Source organism: Monodelphis domestica, chromosome 5 (genome assembly GCF_027887165.1).
Source record: "Monodelphis domestica isolate mMonDom1 chromosome 5, mMonDom1.pri, whole genome shotgun sequence".
In the NCBI taxonomy this organism is placed as follows: Eukaryota; Metazoa; Chordata; class Mammalia; order Didelphimorphia; family Didelphidae; genus Monodelphis; species Monodelphis domestica.
The window spans coordinates 132,664,994-132,687,337 of NC_077231.1; the positions used below are offsets into that span (position 1 = coordinate 132,664,994).

Sequence of the window (22,344 nt, forward strand, 5' to 3'; positions counted from 1 at the left end):
ATTCCTTATCACCTTAGGTCAATCATTTAACTTCCCAGAACATAGTTTCCTCATCTGTCAAATGAGGAGTCTAGAATTAGGTGGTTTTTAAAGTCCTTTCCAGCACCATATTTGTGATCCTCTGATCCATGAAGATTTTTCTGAGCCCTCAAGTTGAAAGTGAACTCTTCTTCCAAAAATTTCCCTAGAACACTTTCTGAACTTTTTCTTTGCCCTCAACACATCTGATCTTGTATTATATTTATTTGTATGTGTACAATATCCTGCCAATAGTCTGCCTGGTGCAATGCATTAAGTGAAATCAGGTAGGCTTGCTGACTGGTTGACTCAGAAAGTAATATTAAACCAACCATCAAGAAACTACCTTCAAAGGGCCATTTTTTTGTACATCCAGATGGACTTACAATTAATTCAGTCAAACATTTAAGAGCAATAAGTAACTATGCTACAAAAATGATTCTTAATAATTGAGGAAAGTGAACATTTTACCAAACTCCTTCCATAAGGCAACTCTACATGTATTCTAATATTGGTGGGAAATGTTAAAAAAAATCATAGCAAAAGGCTCTAGTAACACATCCAAAAATTATTTGTTATGACAAAACTAGAATTATATGAAGAATACAAAGATGGCTCAACATCAGGAAAATAATTAGACTAAGAAATCTTATTATAAGCAAAGCAACCGAGAAGCAGTATCTGACAAAATATATTTTCACTTTTTTTGCTATATACACACAAATTAGAAAGATAGGTGTATAAGTAAAACATTTAAACTGCACTAGCATAAACACGTCAATTGTTTTATTCCACAAATCTACTTTAAACACTCATAACTAATGTTATCCAACACAATACCCTTCTAGATTGATTTCATTAAGTTAAAACTACTTTTCTTGCCCCTAAAACTTGCATTTAGCCCAGATGCAAAAGACATGATGAAAAACCCTTTTCTTGGTCCAAATATTTGTTTTATTTCAGTTTAGAATTTTGTAAGACTTAATCCCTTTTGGAATACATTTTTTAATTAGATTAGTTTAAAAATAGTTTAAGTTAAAATGGCTTAAATCAAAAGTGCTTATCTGACCATCTATATCTCTATAGCCAGAAGGCTGATAAGTCTTCATTTAAAAAACAAATAAACAAGTAAGCTACTAATAAAATAGCAACAATTTTAAAATATTGTGTGTGGTTCTTTTTTTAATGAGAGTAAAGATATTCTTATAGATACTATAGGAATTTCCCATTTTTCTAAGATGTGTCTGTTTAATAATAATAAAAAAATGTATCTATAAGCAAAATCTATCACTTTTTTGCAATGAAGAAAACTTAGAGGCTTTCTGAATAAATGTTGGGCCAAAACAAGATCTCTCTACCTCAGTGTTATGTAAAATAGTTTTAGAATTGCAAAGAATAACAAGTAAAGAAGTTAACAAAAAGAAGATAGAATACCTATTTGCAAGTGATATAATGGTTTAAATTAAAAAAAAAAAAAACATGATCAGTGAGGAAAACCGAGACTACTGATAATATTAGTAAGATAGGAAGAAATAAAATTAAATCCTGAAAATTTTCAGGATTTCTATGAATCACAGGGTCAACTGGGTGGCACAGTGGGTAGAATGGTGGATCCAGGGTCAGGGAGACCTATTGGAATAATTGTTTTAAAAATTAAATTGTAATTGTGGCAGTTTAAATTGAATTCTAGCATTTAAACTCTTCCCGATGTATCATTATAATCCAGTCAACCTTCAGTAATTCATTGGACCCCTCAGTGGTGTCCTCTGGGAGGACAACCTGAGCCACTTAACAATACACTATTATGTTGTGTACTTAGTGTTGGGCATTACAGTCATCTGTTATTTTTCTGTGTCTTCTCTGCCTAACCTAATCCTGTGTTCTATAAGACAATAAATTTAACCTATGTTTTCTTTGGTAAATAAACACTCCTCTTGATCTTTAAGTGTCTACTTCTTTAAGGTAAAAAAAATGAAATATGAAAGCAAAAGAATTATTCTTACCAAGAAGACAATGTTGGTGTTTTGATAGAGAGCTCGGGCTACACAGATTCTTTGTCTTTGGCCTCCACTTAAATTAATCCCCTAATAAACACAATAGATCATAAATATTAGTCATTTGAGTAAAGAAAATGATTTGCATATGACAACACATAAAAGTCAAAACTACTTTTTAAACGTAACCATCCTTCTTAATATCAGGAATTTAGTCATTTTTAGTCCTTGAAATTTAAGTAATTTCTAAGAGGAAGGGAAGAGAGAAAGAACAAGCATTTATACAGTACCTACTACATGTCAGGCACTGTTAAAGCACTTGATTTCATTTAAATCCTCACAACACCTTGTGAGGGAGATGCTGTTCTTTTTTTCCTTTTATAATTGAGGAAACCAAGGCAAGTAGAAGTTAAGTGACTTGTCCAGGGTCATACTGCTTGTAAATATCTGAAGCCAGATTCCAATTCTGTCTCTAATATATTTCATACACTTCATCACTTATCTATCTCTAACTAATGTTGGTGGTACTTTCATAAAATGATAACTCTAATGATCAAAATTTTAATTGAGTCAAATTTTATATTTACTAGGGAATAGAACTTTTGTCCTCTACTTATATGATTGTTTAATGCTTATTTATAATATATTTTCTTTATGTAATATAAATTATTATTATTATTTCTAAAAAGAAACCATAAAATAGCAATTGTTATTTATTATTGTATTTCTTTTCCCTAAAATTACCAATTGATTCTCTATTTTGATTTGTTACAAGTTATCTCAGCAAGATCCCTATGTGGCAATATGCTTTCCTGTAGTCAAGTAGTAAAAGTTTCAGGATGTAGACATATTTCCAGTTTTGCTTGAATATTAGAAGATAGGTCTAAGGCAATTTTTACCTAGTGATAAAAGGATAGTCTATAAGAGGAGATACATTAGAGGATTGCAAAGTAAAAGTTATAGGCAATAATCTTGATGTACAGATGACACACAGTTAAGAAAACCACTTAATAAACACTATTTTTAATTGAATCAAGTATTGAACATCAGTTTTCTGCCAAGTTTTCTACCAAATTTCTGCCAAACTTTATCTTGAGAATAACTAGATAGGATGAATAAAATTGTTCTGGAGATATTCAAAGAACATTTAATCTTACCCTGAAAACTATTGGCTGGTGTTCCTACCAAGGACTCCCCTGAATCCCTCTATCCCAGTGTATTTGTAGCATAGACTCAGAATTCTATAGCGACAGGACACCAACTGTTCCTGGAGGTTCACTTCTCCCTGCTTGCCTTGATCATCCTGAATGACTTAGACTCCTAAAATCGTTTCAATGGTCCCATAAGAGAAAGTCTTTCTGAAACAGAATTACATTTTGAGGAGTGGGGTAATGTATAAAAGAGAGTCTTAGGAAATGTCCTTAAGTATTTATGGTGATGAGGATGGAAGGACTTTTTGTCTGATAGCCATAAGAGATCAATTATTTCCACCACCCAGGGGTATAGAGCATTAGATGCCATTTACAGTCTTGTTACTAGGATTAGTGAAATATATACAACTTAGGCTATGAACTCTGGCTATACTTCATGGGAAGTTAATGAGAAAAATCCAAAGCTTTTCTCCATGTTGTCTTTTATTTAAATAAATTGTAGACGATCTAATTTTTACCTTACCCTTTCTCCAATTTCAGTTTGGTCTCCAAAGGGTAACAAATCAATATCTGGCTGAAGAGAACAGGCATCCGTGACAGCTTTGTACCTTCAGAGAAAAGAGGAATTTTAGATCTGTGTTCTAAGGCTCAGGAACTGGTAGCTGTAATCTGCAGTCCTACATATCTTGAGTTGACAAAACTAGACAATATGACAGTATTTTAGTATGATTTACAAATGTTAGTGCAAATTTCATGCTTTTTTAAGGGCTGCCTATACCTTAAGTGAAATACAGAAAATCTCTTAAATTTGTGGTCAGCTAAGACATCTTATCATTAGGCTCTTTTCTCTCCAGACTCATTCCCTCTTAGAGTTTATCAGCTACCAAGCTTTCAATCTCAGAGGCAGCTAAGAAGCTCCATGGACAACATTAAACTTAGATTCAGGAAGATCGCAGTTCAAATCTAGCATCAGACCCTTAATAACTATGTGACTCTGGGCAAGTCATTTAACTATCTTCTATTTCTGTTTCTTCAAATGTAAAATGAAGATTATAATAGTATCTAATTCTCTGGTTATTCTGAAGATCAAGTAAGAAACTATTTGTAAAGCACTTAGCACAATGCCTGGCCCATTCTAGGCTCTTACATGTTTATTCCCTCTCCCTTGACTATGACTTCCATGTGGATAATGCAAAAATCCGAATATTCATTCCTATACACTCTCCTGACTTCCAATCTTAAAACTCACTGAACACATGAAGTCATTCAGATGTCTCTAAATTTGCCATTTTTAAAAACTATCCCAATTAAACAAGCTCCTCTCCTTGACGTTCCTTTTTCTTTCATGTGCCTTCAGTTTTGAAGTTGTAAAAATCATGTAAACATTCCTTTAAAACATTTCTTGTTCGTCTGACTTATTTTCTGTTTCCATTTTCACCATACCGGCCTAGCAATCATTATCATTTCTCCAAAAGCCATGTGATAACTTGTCTCCGTGTCCCAAGTATTCCTCTCCCATTTCCATTAAATTCTACATACTACCATAAAACTAATTTTCCTGAAAAATTGCTATGATCAAAACTTGAAAATACATGCCATTGCTTACAGATTAAAACACAGAAGGATTTGTCTGGCATTCAAAATCCTCCACAATTTGGACTCTCCTTACCTTTATAGCATTTTATTTCCATTATACAAACTATCTAATCAAGTCAGATATGAATTTGAGGAGGAAAAGGAAAGGAAGAATCACGGACGGTTAATTTTTTTAGCTTAGAGGACTAGGAGAATGATGGGATATGATAGGAATAGGAAAATCAGGACCACACTCTGTCCCGAATCAATCTTGGGTCTTGGGCAGTCTTCATTTTTTAGATAGTTCCAACTTCTTAGAATGCCCATCCTCTATCTTCTTACAAAATTACTTCCTATTCTTTAAGATTAAGATCAAGCTCTCTCTTTTTCCCTCCACTTAATGAAGTTAACTGTTCTGCAGCATAAGAATAATGATGGAAACCTGATCTCAGAACAACAAAGGAGCCACATAGTGGTGGCTAAAAAAGGGGGGTATACCTTCCACTCCCAGTGCCTGGAATCTTTTCCCTCTGCCCCAAAATTGTACTTCTACCCCACCTCAGTCATCTTCCCCTTCTAATTCACCCTTTTTTTCCCTACTGCCCTCTACAACCTGAAATGAATACACACTCTCATATCTATGTCCATGTGTTCATTTATACATATATCATATGAAGATGAGTCCAAACAGTTAAAGATAACTTGGGCTTTCCATTGAATCCTATTTTTCATGTGGCTACCCCCCTTTATCTTGGTGGTAGGTCATGGAAAGAGAAAGCAAGGAAATGGGGAGATCTATTTGATCTATCACTTGAAAAATAGTAATCACAATAATTAAAAATAATTCATTTTTTGTATTCTGATTAATATTTATGATAAATTCATAATCACCTTTGCTTATTGAAAGGGCTCCCAAAGGTAATATTTTCCTCAACTGTAGCATTCAATAGCCAGGGCTTCTGAGCTGCATAGGCCACAGAATATCTGTTCCTGCTACAAAATCAGAAAAACAAGCAAATAAAAATGACAGAGTGATACAAAGAAAGCACATTTTTTCACTTGTAGCTGAAAGTCAAGAGGTTTAAAAATAGAAACAAAAAGGGATCTAAGGGGAATATTTTCAAAATCCACCAATCTTCTTAATTAACTGTTGTTAATACCTAATCTAAAGAGCCTGGCATGTGATCAAAAAGAAAATGAGGTACATTTTTTGTGTGTAGAAAAACATTTAAATGTAAACTTTTAAACTCTGTCTAAATTAAAGGAAATTACAATTTAAAATATAAAGTTACAAACTGAGTTTTCAGAATTATTGTAACTATATATGAAATTTAAAAATAATTACATATAATAGTCATGAACTATTCTGCATAGTCACATATCTTTACTATTCTATTTAAGCCACTGTCTCTAAGCACCGATTTTGTTGTTTTTGTTCTGCTGATCCTTTAAAAAATAGGACAGACTTCCATCAGATGCACCATAATGGATTGATATGTTTTGTGGCTTAGGCACATTTTAAAAGCATATTTTGAATGCTTATATACTCCTTGAACCTAAGATACTGTTGTCCTAAAGAGTATTAGAAAAGACCACTATATTTAAGTAGAATGAATTTTAATTACATATTAAAAGAATTTATACAACATAATAATTACAAACTTATCTTTTTATTACTCTTAGAAATCATGCCAAATGTCTATTCATCAGATATGCAGTAATTAAGAAACTGTCCCTGAACTGAGACTAAAGAAGATGATGGAATTTGAGATCCAGTTCAGTTTTAGGACAAACTTTCTATGTTAGTTTGAGATCAGTAAGTGCAATTTAAAGTTAAGAAGGAAATATGTAGTATATGGAATATGCAGTATATACAATATTAGTTAGAAATACTATCATCCTATAATATCAATTTTCAAGGATTTAAAGATGTGAGAATGTAATATAAGCAGATATTGCTTCTTAGATGGATGTATTCATACTCATACAGTGGTGACCAACCTTGGGCACAAAAATCCATACTGATTCTTTAAGTTTTTAGCACTGCTACTTCTGGGTCTCCTTCCTTATCTGAATAGAAGACTCCAATGTTCCATCACCATTTATTTCCCATTCACTCCCACCTGTAATTTTAGGTGGATAGAGCTCAATCCCAATTTGGATTTAAAAAAAAAAACAATATCAATTTTTGCTGAGATGAAGATTATGTGACTTACTGTGAACAAATTCTCTGGCCCAATAAATTTACTTCTGTTAAACTGATAAATGTGCATAACCAGGTTGAGAACCACTGCCCTTAAAACTGGGCTAACACATTCTCATGAATGATTTGTTATGTAAAAAGAAACAACAAAATAACCAGGAAGTAAAAGATTAGGTTTCAAGGAAAGTTTGAGAAAGAAAAGTTATTTTTATTAAGCACAGTTAAAATAGAAATAATACCTTCTGGTTGCTTCAAAAGAAGGCTCTGATTCATTTACACTGCAAGTATGGTAAACAATGTTCATTATTCAAAAAAATGAATATAATGAATGTGTACATATTTTATATGGGGGGCACAAAAACATTAGATATATTAAATACTTAAATTCCTAATATGATCTTTTTATTTTTATATCAAAGAAAAATAAAGTTTAGAATTTCATAACAATAAACTAAACATAAAATGCTACTCTTCTGTGTCATCAGCTAAACAACACATATTTACTAATTCATAGAAACTATATTATTCTCATCCATAACGGATACTGGTTGTAACTAGGTTCAGGTGGTTTTGAATGATTTTTATCTCATTTAGAATGATCTCCAATATTTTTTTCCATGTCTTGATGCAATCAACAATCTGAGGTTCTCATTACACATCAGGAATCCCTTTTCTATGTGGAATCAGTACTAGGTATCATCTAAAGTCTATGCCTCACTTGAAATAAAGGGAAAAAATGATACCAAACAAAAATGTCCTTGTTCCTATCTTTTTTAATGTAATTTCATATGTATGTATATGTGTTGAAGATACTTTGTTGGAAAAAAGCCTATAGAATGAGATTTTGCTTTTTAACAAAAGAAAAATTTTTTATGATCAATAATAAACACAGTAGGATCTTTTATTCTCTCTCTATGATATAGATTTTTTCCAACAGTTTGTGACCAATCATGTAAATATAAAGATGTAGTCTTCAGAACATAATTCATGAAAACCTATTTTTTTCATTTTTCAATAAGGAAACCCATCACTATCTTCATCATGCCAACCAGGATAAACTTATTACTCATTCTCAGATAATTTCATCACCAAAAAACTCATCATAATGAAGACTGCTTCAGCCTTGTTACTCAAATCTCATCAGTTGCTAGTCTTTCTCTGGAGGGCACAGTATAATTTAAAAAACCTTCTCTGATAGCCTCTTTTAATAGAAGGTTCAAAGTACCAGCCATCTTTTAATTTGCCATTAGCTTCTCTGCTTGGTTTCATGCCTTGGTGCTGAGTACCCTTTCCCCTTTGCCTTTTTTAGCCTCTTTTTATGTGCTGTTTTTTCCATTATATTATAAGGTCCTTGAGGATGGGGACTGACTTCTCTTTCTTGTTTATATCACTATCACTTAGCAAATTACCTGGCATATAACGGGACTTAGCAAATGCTTATCATATAGAATCATAATTTTCATAAAGATTTTATAGAAATGTGAAATGAGATATTATTGGCTTTGGATATTTTCTCACATTTTTTATCCATGGCAAAAGGCTTAATTTTTAAGCATTTGATATCCTTTCCTCTTCCTAACATCTTGAGAATTCATTCCTCATTGCCTTCAAAATCATATCACTTCCAACATAGCCATCCTTTTATATGTCCTTGGTGTGGCCCAGAAACTCCTTCCATTTTTCCTTTTCTTTAGTTCCATTTTTATTCTCTTTGTTGAGATATCAGGGACAGTGATGTTAGAGTTTACATGTAGTATATATTGTTATTGATAAAAAAAATTATAAAATGCTTAAGGATCATTTACTATATTTTCTTCTTTTTGGCCCTTGGAATGATCTGGCTAAACTGAGTTTCTTGTAAAATTTTATGTAAACGTGTTTTTTTTCTGTACACTGCTTCTCTCCATTTTATGAGATGATACTAGTCATAATCTTCCATCCTCCTTCATAAGCCATTAAAACCAAGTGTATATCCTAAACTGCAGTTGCCTTGGGCAACATTTGTCAAGGAGAAGTGTTTGCTGACCAAGATATTTTTCTAGACTCCTTTAATCTCCTAATTATGGCAGTTGATTTATATCACTTAAACTCCCTTGGGAAATGCTGATAGTTTGTGTTGATGTGTATATTTTCCATTCCTGACTAGATCAATCTAGAATTTCCTCAATCCATGGTCATAATTTCACCTTATTTTTCTTCTAATCCGATATTAATTTAGATCTTTGCTCTAAAAAGTCAGTGCTCTAAGTACATAGAGACAACTATTTGGAAACAGCTCCCATAACAGTAACAAGTCATTTTCTATTTATTATAAATGCATCCATTTTTAATGTTACTTGATCCTCATCTTGTCTAACCCTTCCCATAGTTCATCTTGAAAAAAATAATCGCTTTCCTTTGGCCTGTCCCTCTTCTGACACATAAAACTGTGTTCTTTTGCTTAATGTTTAAAAATACATTTATATTGAAAAACCTTTACTTTTATATTACCTAAATTTCCTCATATAAATTTCCCTCTCTCTCCTTCCAGAAAGATATGGGCTATAAAATACTATCTTTAAAAGAAAAAAAGGAAAAAGAAAAAAATAAGCAAAATGAAACAATATCTCAAAAAGCATATGTGTACACATGTGTATACCACTCTTGGTGTTCCACACATCTGATGAGAAATGTCTTTTCATAACTCTTATTTGGGGATCAAGCTTGTACTTTGTAATTTTTGAAATTGCATTTAAATTTCATTTTTGATTGTGTTGTGGTTGTTCTTTACATTTACATTGTTATAGACATTGAGTGTATTATTTTCATGGTTCTTTTTACTTCACTCTGCATCAATTCATGAACGTCTTTCTATGCTTCCCTAAAATCATCACATTAGTTGTATCTTGTGACATAATACTTTTCTATTACCTTTACAGATCACAATTTGTTTGCCATTCTCCAAATGAGTATCTACTTCATTTCTAGTTCTTTGCTATTACAAAAGATGATACTATAAATGACCTCTCCAGGATATGTACCTATTGGTAAAATTTCTTGTTCAACAGGTATGGATATTTTAGTTACTTTTGTTGCATAATTTTAAATTGCTTTCCATAAAGGTTACACTCATTCCTAGTTATACCCATAATGCATTCATGTGTTGATCTTTTCACTATTCCATCAACATTGGCTAATCCTTTCTTCAGTAATCTCTGCCAATCTGGGGTATTCTTTCATGTGATTTTTAATATCAATTCTTTTGAGAATGTTTTGTTCATATCTCTGACCATTTATCTTTCAGGATCAGGGAGCAGAAAAGTATAATTAAGAATAGAGATACCAATATAAGGGACTATGATGTCTGCTGGAGCATCTGATTCTGGAAGATTGGTCTATGACCCATTACAGGAACAAAGACAGGAACAACAGAGGGGGAAAATATAAATGGGAGGAAAATTGCTGATGAAAGAGAAAACAGGTACAAAACTCCTGGTGAAGGAGCAAAGTTGACCCCTTTTCTTGCTGGGTTCCTTTTTGGGGAAATACGGTATAAGATTTGGGATCAAAAATGGATATGGAATCAGAAAACAAAGATTCCCATCCCAGCTTGATTATTTACCAACAAAGGCTTTGGGCAAGTCACATAGCTTCTTTGGAACTCAGTTTTAGTTAGTCAATTAATTAATCAAAAAACATTTATCATAGTGCCTACTATGTGCAAGATACTCTGCTAGGCAATAAGAATAAAAAGTATAAATAATACCATAATACCTATTCATATCGGCTTACATTATAAAGGGGTTGTGTGCATAATAAGTACATATAAAATATGGATATAGCATAAATATAAAATTATTAAATACAAAAATATACAATGTAGTTAAACTATCCATCAATCAGTATTTATTGTCTATTATATTCCAAGCACTATACTAAATGCTGGGGATACAAAAAGAGGCAAAAGACAGTTCCTGCTCTCAAGGAGTCTATGATTTATTCAAGGAGCCAATATGCAAAGAAAGTTATGTACAAAACAAGGTATAAACAGGATAAGTAGAAAATGAGCAACAGACACAAACTTTTTCTACTTCTGCTACAAGATGTAATGATATAGTGGAAAGCGCACTGATCTCAGAGAATTAGGAGAGGAAGGCACTATAAATTGGGGAGGAGTTAAAAAAGATTTTGTTTTAGTTGGTGTTAAAAAGGAGAGAGAGCTCAGGAGATGCATCCTAGTCATGGCAGAAAAGCAGTGCAAAGACATGGGAGATGGAGTGTCATAAAGAAAAAAATGCATGTCAACTTGCTGTGGAGTGCAAGACATGGAGTAGTGTTCAGAGGGGCTAAAAATATAGGTTGGGGAGAGCCTGTGCTGAGCTTAAAAACTAAATACAAGAGTTTTTATTTTATCTTAGAAGCAAATAGGAAGCGCATGGAATTATTTTAGTGGGGGAATAATGTAGCCAGACCTGTGCTTAAGGAAAATTAATTTGTGAAGGATGAACTGGAGTGGTGAGGGACTTGAGGGAAGGAACCCAATTCAGAGGCTGTTGCAATAATGTAGATTAAACCAGACAAAGGTCTGAGCTGAGGTGCTGTGTGAGAGGAAAGAAGGACAAATGAGGAAGATGTTGTAAAGGCAGAAAAGTGAACATTTTGAAACCAATTCCATATGTATAATGAAGAAGAGCATGGAGTCCAAGAGATGCCAGAAACTATGAACCTGACAGATTTGAAGGAAAGTTTGGAAAAGGCAGAGTTTGGGGGGAAAGATTCAACTTTAGACATGACATGTCTTTGAGAATCCAGTTTGAAATATCTAATTGGCATTGGGGATGTGTGATTAAAGCTCATATGAAAGAGTAGAATTAGATAAATAGATCTGGGTGTCATCAGCACAGACATGATCATTAAACTCATGAGATTTGAGAAGGTTGCCAAAAGAAAAGTTATGGGAGGAGGAATTATGAATGATAAACTAGCAAAGGGGTCAAACAAAGCAATATCAGGAACACTTATCAAGGAGGGTGAACAACAGTAATAATTCAAAAAGGCTTAAACCTGGAAAAAGCACATCCAATTTACCAAAGATTTTTGGTAACTTGAGAGAGAGAGATTTCAGTCAACTAATATGAATGTATCCTCACTTTTAAAAACAGGGTTTGAACTAGATGCTTTCCAAGGACTTTTCTGCTCCAAATCCCCCTGGAAGGGGCCACAGATCAGAATCTATTTGCCCTATGTAAATAATTTTTTTTCTGTTCTGAAGCCCTGTTAGCATGAATATATAAGGAATTCTGGTAGTCACCATTAGGAACTGAAAGTCACAAGAACTGTAAGAGGTCCTGAAATTATATCTGGACCCTTTGTGTCAAGAATGATTAAAAGGGCTAAATTTATATTCATATGAAAATGTTGCCATAAAAAAAGAGGACTTCCAGAAACAGAAACAATATAATTCACAGGAGACGACATTAAAGTAGGAAGTCAGTGAAAAAATCCATGCCTTTGGATGTCACTATATTATAAATTTGCTTAATTTGGGTGAAAAAAGTGCCTAATTTGAATATTTGAATATCATAGTTTTGGGATGAGTGGTAAAAATCCAATTGTACTATTCTCAAGTGAGATCACATTTGGATTATGGTGCTTACTATTTGGCATTTCAAAAAGGGCATCAACATTACAGAGACTGTTCCTGACAAACATGGCCTCTAAATTCATCACTCTTTCTATTGTGCTTTCACTTCCATTTTTCTTGACATAAGGCTTTCATAGGATCATAATATCAAAAATCTGAAGAAAAAAGGGTTCTCAGAAGTCATCTAATCTAACCCTCTCATTTTACTGTTGAGGAAACTCATGCCAGAAGTGTTAAATATCTTACCCAATTCAGTGGCAAAATTGGTATCTGAACCTAGACCCTCTGACTCCAGAGCCTATGATCTTTCCATTGTACCATGCATGTTTACATGAAGCTTGTTTTGCCCTATAACTTTTAAATCTTTTTTTCATGCAAACTATTTTACCATGTCAATCTTTACTATGTCAACCCTTCTCCCCCATATGATATTTGTACAGCTAATTTTTCTGGTCCACATGTAATGTCTTACTAAATCTAAGTGATTACTGTTTCCCAGTCTAAATGCTCATAATACAAATTTTAACTAACAATTCTTAGATATGGTGATACTAGAGGATGGTTGTTAATAAAAATAATGTTAACTACTAAAATATTATATTATCTTGAAATTCTTAAATTACCTCTCAATGCTATAAGCATCTCTCTAAGACTGCAGAGAAAGTGTAGACCCACATTGGTAAAAGGTAATTTCCTTACCCAGGAATTTTCTAAAGCCAAGAAATTACAGGTTGAATTCCTTCCCCTAACCACAACACTTCCTTGAGTACGATGAACTGGCTATTGAGAAGAAATAGAATGCATAATAGAACACAAGGGAGCGTACTCCTTGGCTGAAAACATCATCATCCAGTAAGACAGAAGAATATTGGCTTGCTTCTTCTGAATTTCAAATATAATATCTTTCCCATGGTAGAAAAAAAGATAAAGGACTAGGAAATGAATCCTAAGTTGTTGATATAATTTTATTTAATTCTGTCAATTAGTCAACAGCATGTATTTTATGCCAAGCACTATGCTGAGTGCCAGGAATACAAAGGAAACAAAAATTGACCTTATCCTCAAGAAGTTTACATTTAGTGAGAGAGATAAATAAATAAATAAATATATATATATATATATATATAATAAAATATATAGAGTATATGTTATATAGGTAATCTTAGAGAGAAAGGTGATGGAAGAGTGGTTCTGGAGAGACTATGCAGGAGGTGGCATTTAAGGTATACCTCAAAGGAATCTAGGGGCACTATGAGGCAGAGGTGCTAAATAGAGCATTTATTAAGCACCTCCTTTCACCAAACACTGTGGGAAAAATGTATGAAAAAATGATAACTTACATTCTAATGGGGAATAACCCAATAAAAGGGAGCTTAAAAGGGAGTAAAGGGCCATAAAGGTGCTCAAATGGGGCAGTACAGCATGGAGCAGGCTAGGAAGTGGTATGGAGATGGAAAGCCCAGCAAGATAGAGCAAAAGAGCAGGGTTTAGGTTACTAAATAGGAGGCAATAGAAATGTTAATCCAAATAGAGAAGTCTTCTCATGGACTAAGTTGGAAAGAATGGAAATATTACAAGCATGGGTAACAGTCAGTACACAGGCACCAAGATTGGGTGTCAAGTGTCATAAGTGAACAACAAGGGGCCAATGTGACTGAATCATAGCATGTATAGAAGCAAGAAAGGTAGATGACTTGAAAGATAAAAAAGGGCCTCGTTTTGAAGAGCTTTTAATGACAAACAAAAGACTTTATATTTGATCCTGGAGGTAACAGGAAACCACTGGAGTTTCCTGAAATGTGTGGTAGGAAAGTAATTTTTTCAGGAAAATTATTTTAGGAAAATCACTTTGGTAGCTAAGTAGAGAATGGACTGGAGTGGGGGGAAAACTTGAGAAAGAGAAACCAAAGGAAAGGCAATTTCAATATGATAGGTAAGAGGTGATAAATGCCTGAACTAGGATAATAGCAATGTAAGTAAAAAGAGAACATAGATGAGAAATATTGCAAAAATTAAAACTAGAATATTTGGCAACTGATCGGATTGAGGTGAATCAGGGTGAAGAATAAAAGATAGCACGAGGATTGCAGTTGGTAATACAGGAATGGAATTCAGGAGAAAGCTGAGGATGATTATATAGATCTGGGAATATTTTGCATAAATATGACCAACTGAACATTTTGCATAAATATGACAATTGAACCTATGAGAATTGATGAGTTCACTAAGTGAAATAGTGAAAAGAGACAAGGACAAGAACTTAGGGGCACCCACAATAGGCAGATGTGATATGAATTAAGTTTAACAAAGGAAATTAAAACAGAATAATATAACAGTAGAAGGAAAAACAAAGAAAGAATTATCATGAAAATCCACTCTATAACAGTAAACTGTATTTTAATAAATGATATGTTTTTTCATTGCTCTTTAATTACAGAATGGAGTTTTAAGTTAATTCTTTGAATGCTATTCATTTAGTATTAAAAACAATATTTTAAAAAGAACATACTTGCTCCAGTGAACTTTTCCTTCCAGTGTCTGCATTTCACCAAGTATTGCAAGAAGAAGAGAAGATTTTCCGCAACCTACTTGACCCACAATCATTGTCAACTGACCTATAATAATGAAACAAAATTAAATAATGGGATTAGATTGAAAGTTTTGTATCAAATGTAATCTGAAATTATTTCAAAAAGCTCACATTTCATTTTATGTCCTTTACACCACTCCAATATCATTAATGTGAATATTCTGCTATGCAGGTTGCAATATCTATGCCATCCTGTATATAACTACTATCCATATCTTAATATAAGTTAACCATACAGTGGTCTGCCCAATGTTCTGGTTGTCTTCTTTACTTTCTTTTGACATTATTAGGAAAGCAATGGATTATATCAGCTTTCCATCAATTATTAGTTGCTCTTACCATACACCATTTCTAGTTACATTTTCAATCAAACATTTCCTTTATGATATCTTTTATATTACTTTTCTGCTGTCATTTTTTGATAATGTCCCACACCCTCTCCACATGCTTCTTTACTGCCTTTTGGTTGATTCTTAACTTTGATTTTTTTGGAGACTGTAGGATTCTGTGGCTTGTAGCTATATGTCATCTCTGGAAGAAGATTGTTATTAAAAAGACGGGCCTTTTTCAGGAAGAAGCTCAAACTTATTAAAAGAACTTTGCAATTTTCCAGAAGCAATGCAGCCCACTCTTCTCCTGTTCAATTCTGGGCTCAACTCATTGTTATCACTAAGGTACATACTTTGTATATGCTTATTTTTGAGCTATAGAGAGTTTCCATCCAAATGAATATCATAACTTATATAGTAGATATTTATTAAATTAGATAATAAAGACCTTTGCAAATATTAAAGTACTATCTGTATATTAGCTATTGTCATATTATAGTTATTATTATTACAGGAGCCAGGTTGGAACTCCTACTCTACTACTACCAATTTGATCTTAGAGCAGTTATTTTATCTTCCAGTGTCTCATTTTCCTCACTCATAAAATAAAGGGTCTTAGACTAAATGATTGATAAGTTCCCTTCCAGTCAGTAGGCAATAAACAGAGAGCCAACAATTCTGTGTTGTTCACTGTGCTAAGAACTGGAAATGCAAGGAAATGCAAGTCAATACCTGATCTCAGAGTACTCTGAAAATTAAAGCTCTCTAATGGAGTCAAGATATCTCCAGTGTGAATGAAATAAGGAAAGAGCTCTACATTCATCCTTTGGAAGTTCAACACTTAAATCCTGACCTAGTCAGTCTAAGGATGTCTCTTGCTCTCTTTCCTCATGTGCAAAATAAAGGCTTTTGATTGGATTATTTCTAAAGTCCATTCAACCCGAAATCCTAGGATTCTGATAAATTATTTTTGTATGAAATATGTAACCGTGGTCCTTTCTCTTGCATTTTCGAGATAAATGCCACTATTATTTTTTGCCTTAATCTGAGTAGATCTAGTCTTAAATTCTAAATTTTAAGTCAGATCAAAAATATTTCAAAAATCTTAAAATGCTATATTTAAATAGTTCATTATGTTTGCCCAAATTTTCCTGAGAATTGACTGTTTCCTACTTCACTTTGCGTCACTTAACTTCCCCATCAGCCAAAAATTGTGCTAGCAGGTACATTCAAAGAACATAATGAAAACAATAGACATCACTTTTAAAATAGAGATTAATATTAAATTTCATAATTTCCAGTGAAGCGCTTTGCTCACTAAACCATGATACTTATATTGGACCATGATTCATAGTACCTAAATAACTACCTTTTATATCAGTACCATTTTTTGCCTCATCAAGCTATAATTCTTTGTGTTTGGGTTCTGAATACTTAATCAATTGTTGGACATTTCACAGAACAATCCCTGAGAGACTCTCACCTGTTGGGATTCGAATGTCTATGTTAGATAATGTGGCTAAACCACTCCCCCATGAAAAATATCCATTTGTCACCTAGAAAACAAGGTTATGGAAAAATCAAAGATGGAGGGATAAGATAGTGAGGTAAATACTTTTATGTAGAATTATTCAAAATAAAATCAATTTTACTTAAAATGATTAAAGAAACATTTAATTACAAATACAGACATAAAATAAAAATATAAAAATATTGATAAAAGCACAAAGCCTCCCACTTTTAGTTGGATATATTTTTAATTGGTAAGAGAGCAAAAAAAACCCCACCACAACTCACAATCTGGGAACAGTACCAAATAGTTTAAAGAATGGAAGAAACTGGGGGACAGGAGAAGACTATTAAACTAAATAGTTCATCCTACAGCCAATAGTAAGTAGTACTTGTCCTAAACTACCCCTACTTGTTGTCCAAGAAAGTCTTCCTCATATAATATCTAATTTAAATTATTCCTGCTTCTTTTTCAAGTAGAGTTCTTTTCTGTTCTTAACTGAAAACAGCTTCATTTTTCATTAACTTTCTTTTTTTTAAAAACCCTTACCTTCTGTCTTAGAATCAGTACTGTATATTGTTTCCAAGACAGAGAGCAATAAGGGATAGGCAAGGAGGTGGGGTATCTGCGGCTAGATTTGAACCCAAGACCTCCCATCTTTAGGCCTTCTCATTAACAATCACATAATGCCCCTTTACACACTCAGAATGCTTTGTGCAAAGACACAAGAAATTACACTCTTAAATCTTCAATTCTTCAAGAAAAATCAATGAAACATTCTTGATCTTTTCACGTAGTTTGTATTTTTGAGGAAAAAAAGTCTTATAGTTACATATTTTTCTAATGTTCATATTCTTTGAGATGTTTTAATGACTTTAAAGGCCAAAATATGCTCAATTAAACTTTAAAACTTTGAGGTCATTAACATTATCTTGAAACCCCAGAACCTTAGAGGTCACCCAGATCAACCCCATTATTTTCCAGATGAGGAAATGAAAACCCAGGGAGGTGTATGATTTGTATGGGGCCAGAGTGTCAGAAGTGGGATTTGAACTTAAGAACAGAGCTAAAGTCCTTGAAGCAATGTAAATATTGTTGTCAACTACAGGAACTGACCTTCTCAAGCAAAACAACCAAGTTTGAACATGTGCAGACACTACTAATTTAATTTTTACACTTCAGTCCACAAAGTTACCTGGTGATAGTACAGATTCTAAAAGAACCTATTTCTATCCAAGGACAATAATATTATTTACTTAATCAGAATTCATAAATGAGAATATCACTATTATAAATTATTTTAACCTATCACTGGACTGAATGAGAAAAAAATGTTAAATACTACTACTAACAATGACCCTGAAATAAAAAAATTATTGATGTTTTTTAAAACTATCTGAAAATATACTGATTTCACCCAAGGCAGGAAGCAAAGAGAGGAAAGGGGGAAATGGATGCAGGAGAAATAAAAGTTACATAGTGATTTCATCTTACTTGTTAATTCCAAAGGGATGATTTGTGGCAAGGAAATTTGATGGACAGTTAGGCAGATACTACTATGAAAACATTAGAAGTGTATGAATCAAGAATGAATTCAAGAAATTAAATAACCTTAATTGCAATATCTTCAGTCTCTGGTGGACGAATTCGTCTGGTTGATTGTTCATAACTGTCCAGGTTATATCTTCCAGGCTGTTTCCTGTTTATAGTTTTGGTTTGCTATATTCCAGATTGTAAAAAGAATAAGAAAAGTTGCCTTTATGAAACAATACAAACTTTTTTAATTAAAAAAAGAAATTCACATTCAACAATTCTACCATCAAAAGAAAATTCCAAAAACAACATATTTTGACTACTTCTACTTGGGATTATTAGTATTAATTTGGTAACTAATGTCTCTTATTTATTTTTTTTGTTATATCTGCCATTGCAGAGGTAAAAGAAAAAATAATCTATTAAGCATTATGTCATAACAAAATTCAAATGCAAGAAGTTAAGAATATTTACTTTTACATCTATATCTGTCTGGCCTGATTTGGATCCACATGTGCCTCAGGTAATCCTCTAAGATCATGAATTGCAGAACATTTATGGATTGGTATTGACAGAGGGGAAATTCCTTAACAGGAGATCTCTATACCATTGAAATCACTATTCCAGATCAAAAATTTTAAAGTAACTGGGATTTTGTTGATGCTATTTCTTGACAAAGATCATATGTAAAATGTATTTATTAAGAAATACCTTCAGGAATGAATACAAATCATATCTTTCCTGTCATAAGTCTACATTTACCAAAAAGATGGGAGACAAATTGGAAAAAAAAGTTTTTTACATTTAAAATATCCCAAATTATCTGATCCTCCTATTATTCTCCGATTTCATAACTATAGCCAACCTATTGTTACTCATTAGATTATGTAAATATCAAATGGGAATAATAAAAACCTTTCCCCATATTATTGATATGATCAAATGTATACACAGTTTCCACGTTAAAATTTTTTTCCTTTCACAACTACTTAAGTGCCATGAGCAGAAAGAGAAGCAACATAGCCTAGGAGGAGGTTTGGTTGTCCTTCACATTCAAAGGGGGCCAGAATGACACCACAATGTCGGTCTCAATGTACAGTGCACTAAACTGTGGCTAATCAGACTAGTACGAACTCAGAAAGCTCTACCACAGGTTAGGCACTAATAGCTTACAGGGAACATGTGGGATAGCCACGTCTCTAAATCTGCACATCTCATGTTTCTTTTGAGTTGCTGCAGTTCTGCTTTACTCATAGAGCGCAGCTCCTTCATTGATGTGAGCATGCCACGCAAGATCATCCTGTGCCAGCATCTCCCATGTCTCCCAATCGATCCCCAAATTCTTCAGAGAGACCTTGAAAGTGTCTTTGTATCACTTCTTCTGAGCTCCATGTGAGTGCTTGCTTAATGAGTTCTTCATAAAATAGCCTTTTTTTAGGCAAACCTACATTTGGCATTTGAATTAGGCAAATGTACATTTGGCACTCGAATAACATGATGAGCCTAGCAGAACTGTGCTCTCTGTGGTACAGTCTGAACACTTGGCAGTTAAGCTCAAGAAAGGTTCCCTGTGGGGTTCCTTATCTTGCCAGGTGATCCTTAAAATCTTCCTGAGGCAATTAATGGAAGCAATTTATTTTCCTGGCATGGAGCTGGTATACAAGCCAGATTTCACGGGTACCCAACAATGAAGTCAGCACAAGAGCGCCATAGTGTAGACCTTTGGTTTGGTAGGCAGTCCAATATCTTTTTCCTCTCACACTTTTCCTTCAGAGCCTCCCAGACTGTGCTAACGCTGGCAAAGGATGCATCAACTTCAGCATCTCTGGGGACATTCCTGGAAAGTATACTGCCAAGATAAGTGAAATTATCCACCACAAAACATTCTTGGTTTGCTTTAAGTAATGGTTCTGTGTGTGGATAGTGCGATGCTGACTGGTAGAGAGCCTCAGTTTTCCTTGAGTTAATTGTCAGGCCACCATTCACACAAGTGACAGAAAATCAATCCATGCTCTGAGGTATCTCCGTCTCAGAGGCTGCCCTGAGTCATTTGCAAACAGAAAGTCCAACACCAAATTTCCCTCCAGTTTAGTCTTGGCTTGGAGCCTTTTCAGGTTAAAGAATTTACCACTAGTGCAGTGATGCCATTTTCATGTCCATTGAAGGCATCTGACAACATCACTGAAAATATCATGCTAATAAAGGAGACAGAATTGGCCTCATGACCAGAAAGACCTAGGCTTGCATTCCCCTTCTGACATACAGGCTGCTTGACCCTTTGGCAAGTTACATAAACTTTGAATGCTCTATGCAACACCATTAAATCAATTAGATGTAGAGGAGGTGCTGACCAGCACTGGTAGAGGAAGTTTCTTCCCCAGGGACTTCAATCTACCAGCTAAATTACAAGTCCAGTCCCTATCCCTCAGGAGGAAGCCCAGATAAATTTAAATCTGTCTGAGATTTAAAACTGAGAATTCAGAAAGCTATGATTCCCCAGATAGATGAGTTTTCTTTTTAACAATGTGTTCTTTTGTTTTCCCCACTTAAGAATCAATGTTTTAAAATCATCTCAGCACAGGATTACTAACTCTCTGAAATATCATTCCAATGAAGATGGCTGCTGAAAATTTGATTTGAGAGATCTAATAAACTTAAGGTAAACGAAAGTATTGGAGCTAGGTTATGACTGGAAATGATTTACTGCCTTTCTCCAGGATCCCCAGGGCTCCATTTTGGCTCCATATTCAATAGAAATAGGCAAAGTTCCTTAGAGCTGCAAGAAAACTTATTCCTATAAATTTGTGACATAGAAAAGTTCAGAGAGCTTTAGATTTGATTCAGGAATTTGCTGGGTGTAGTTTTCAGTATAAGATAATTATCCAACTCAGTAATTTTAAAAATCCATTCAGTGGAATTACAGAGGACAAATACTATTATGTTTAAAACAAGACAGACAAGAAAGCAAATGCCAAATTCATGACAATGAGTGGGATATAACACATAAAGTTCAAATCCAGTTCCTGATCAAGATTCCAGAGTTTGAGTTCTGAGTCCTGGGGTTCAAGATTTAGCCTGCGTGGAACAGAAAGGTTCCCAGAAAAAAATACTTAGTTTAAGGGCAGGCAAGACATCATTCCTATCTCTATGTATTGTGCCAAGAAATCATACAAGCACCTGGTAATGTCAATATTTGATAAAAATGGAGAAAGAAGTAATTCAATAAACTGGTCTACACCTAAATAGAAACCATTTTTCTAGGCCTGCAGGTTTTGCCTGTGTTGTACTCATGTAAACCTGATAATGCCCTGGATGAGATAAATTAGAAAAATGTCCTGTACTTTAAAACTAAATCTACTTTCCAATAATAATACCAACAATTTCTGCATGAAAATCCATCTTCTAGACATATTCAATTCTGTAGTAGTATTGTCCCCCAAAGAGGGTCAGCGGGAATGACTTCATGCTCCTCTCTAAACTACGGAGAGGGTGGGAGGAAGGAAAGTGTTGACAGAGATGTGAGTTGGAGTTCCACAAATGTAATTTGAAGAAACTTTGGCACCAAAATGTCACTAATGTTCCATGGAATTTCTACAGCCAAAACCACTTAGCTCTAAACTTTGACAGAATACATAGTATCTTTAGTGAACTCAGAGAAGTTTCCATTAGTGCTATTCTAAAACACACAGCTTTTTTCACTCCATTTTTAAAGGTTTATAGTTTTGTGGTTTGGATCTAGAACGATGACAAATGATCCTGAAAGAAGTTAGTTCAGTGTTTCAATACTTTGATGGATCTATGATCTTGTCAATGCTGAC

General features: G+C 33.8%; 1 protein-coding gene across 4 annotated transcripts in view; it reads right to left on the reverse strand.

The window, feature by feature from the left end:
• The window catches only part of ABCC9 (ATP binding cassette subfamily C member 9), a 194,794-nt gene that overhangs the window by 78,699 nt on the left and 93,751 nt on the right, over window positions 1–22,344 (reverse strand). For 2 of the 4 annotated variants that reach the window (XM_001362608.3, XM_001362697.3), the window contains exons 15-21: window positions 18,605–18,712; window positions 16,967–17,039; window positions 15,074–15,179; window positions 7,181–7,219; window positions 5,630–5,731; window positions 3,687–3,771; window positions 2,022–2,102 (exon numbers count right to left, since the gene is read on the reverse strand). In XM_001362608.3, the coding sequence (XP_001362645.1) occupies window positions 2,022–2,102; window positions 3,687–3,771; window positions 5,630–5,731; window positions 7,181–7,219; window positions 15,074–15,179; window positions 16,967–17,039; window positions 18,605–18,712 (594 nt within the window). The remainder of the gene's footprint in view (window positions 1–2,021; window positions 2,103–3,686; window positions 3,772–5,629; window positions 5,732–7,180; window positions 7,220–15,073; window positions 15,180–16,966; window positions 17,040–18,604; window positions 18,713–22,344) is intronic. The other 2 variants (XM_016425869.2, XM_007503530.2) reach the window with 1 other exon arrangement.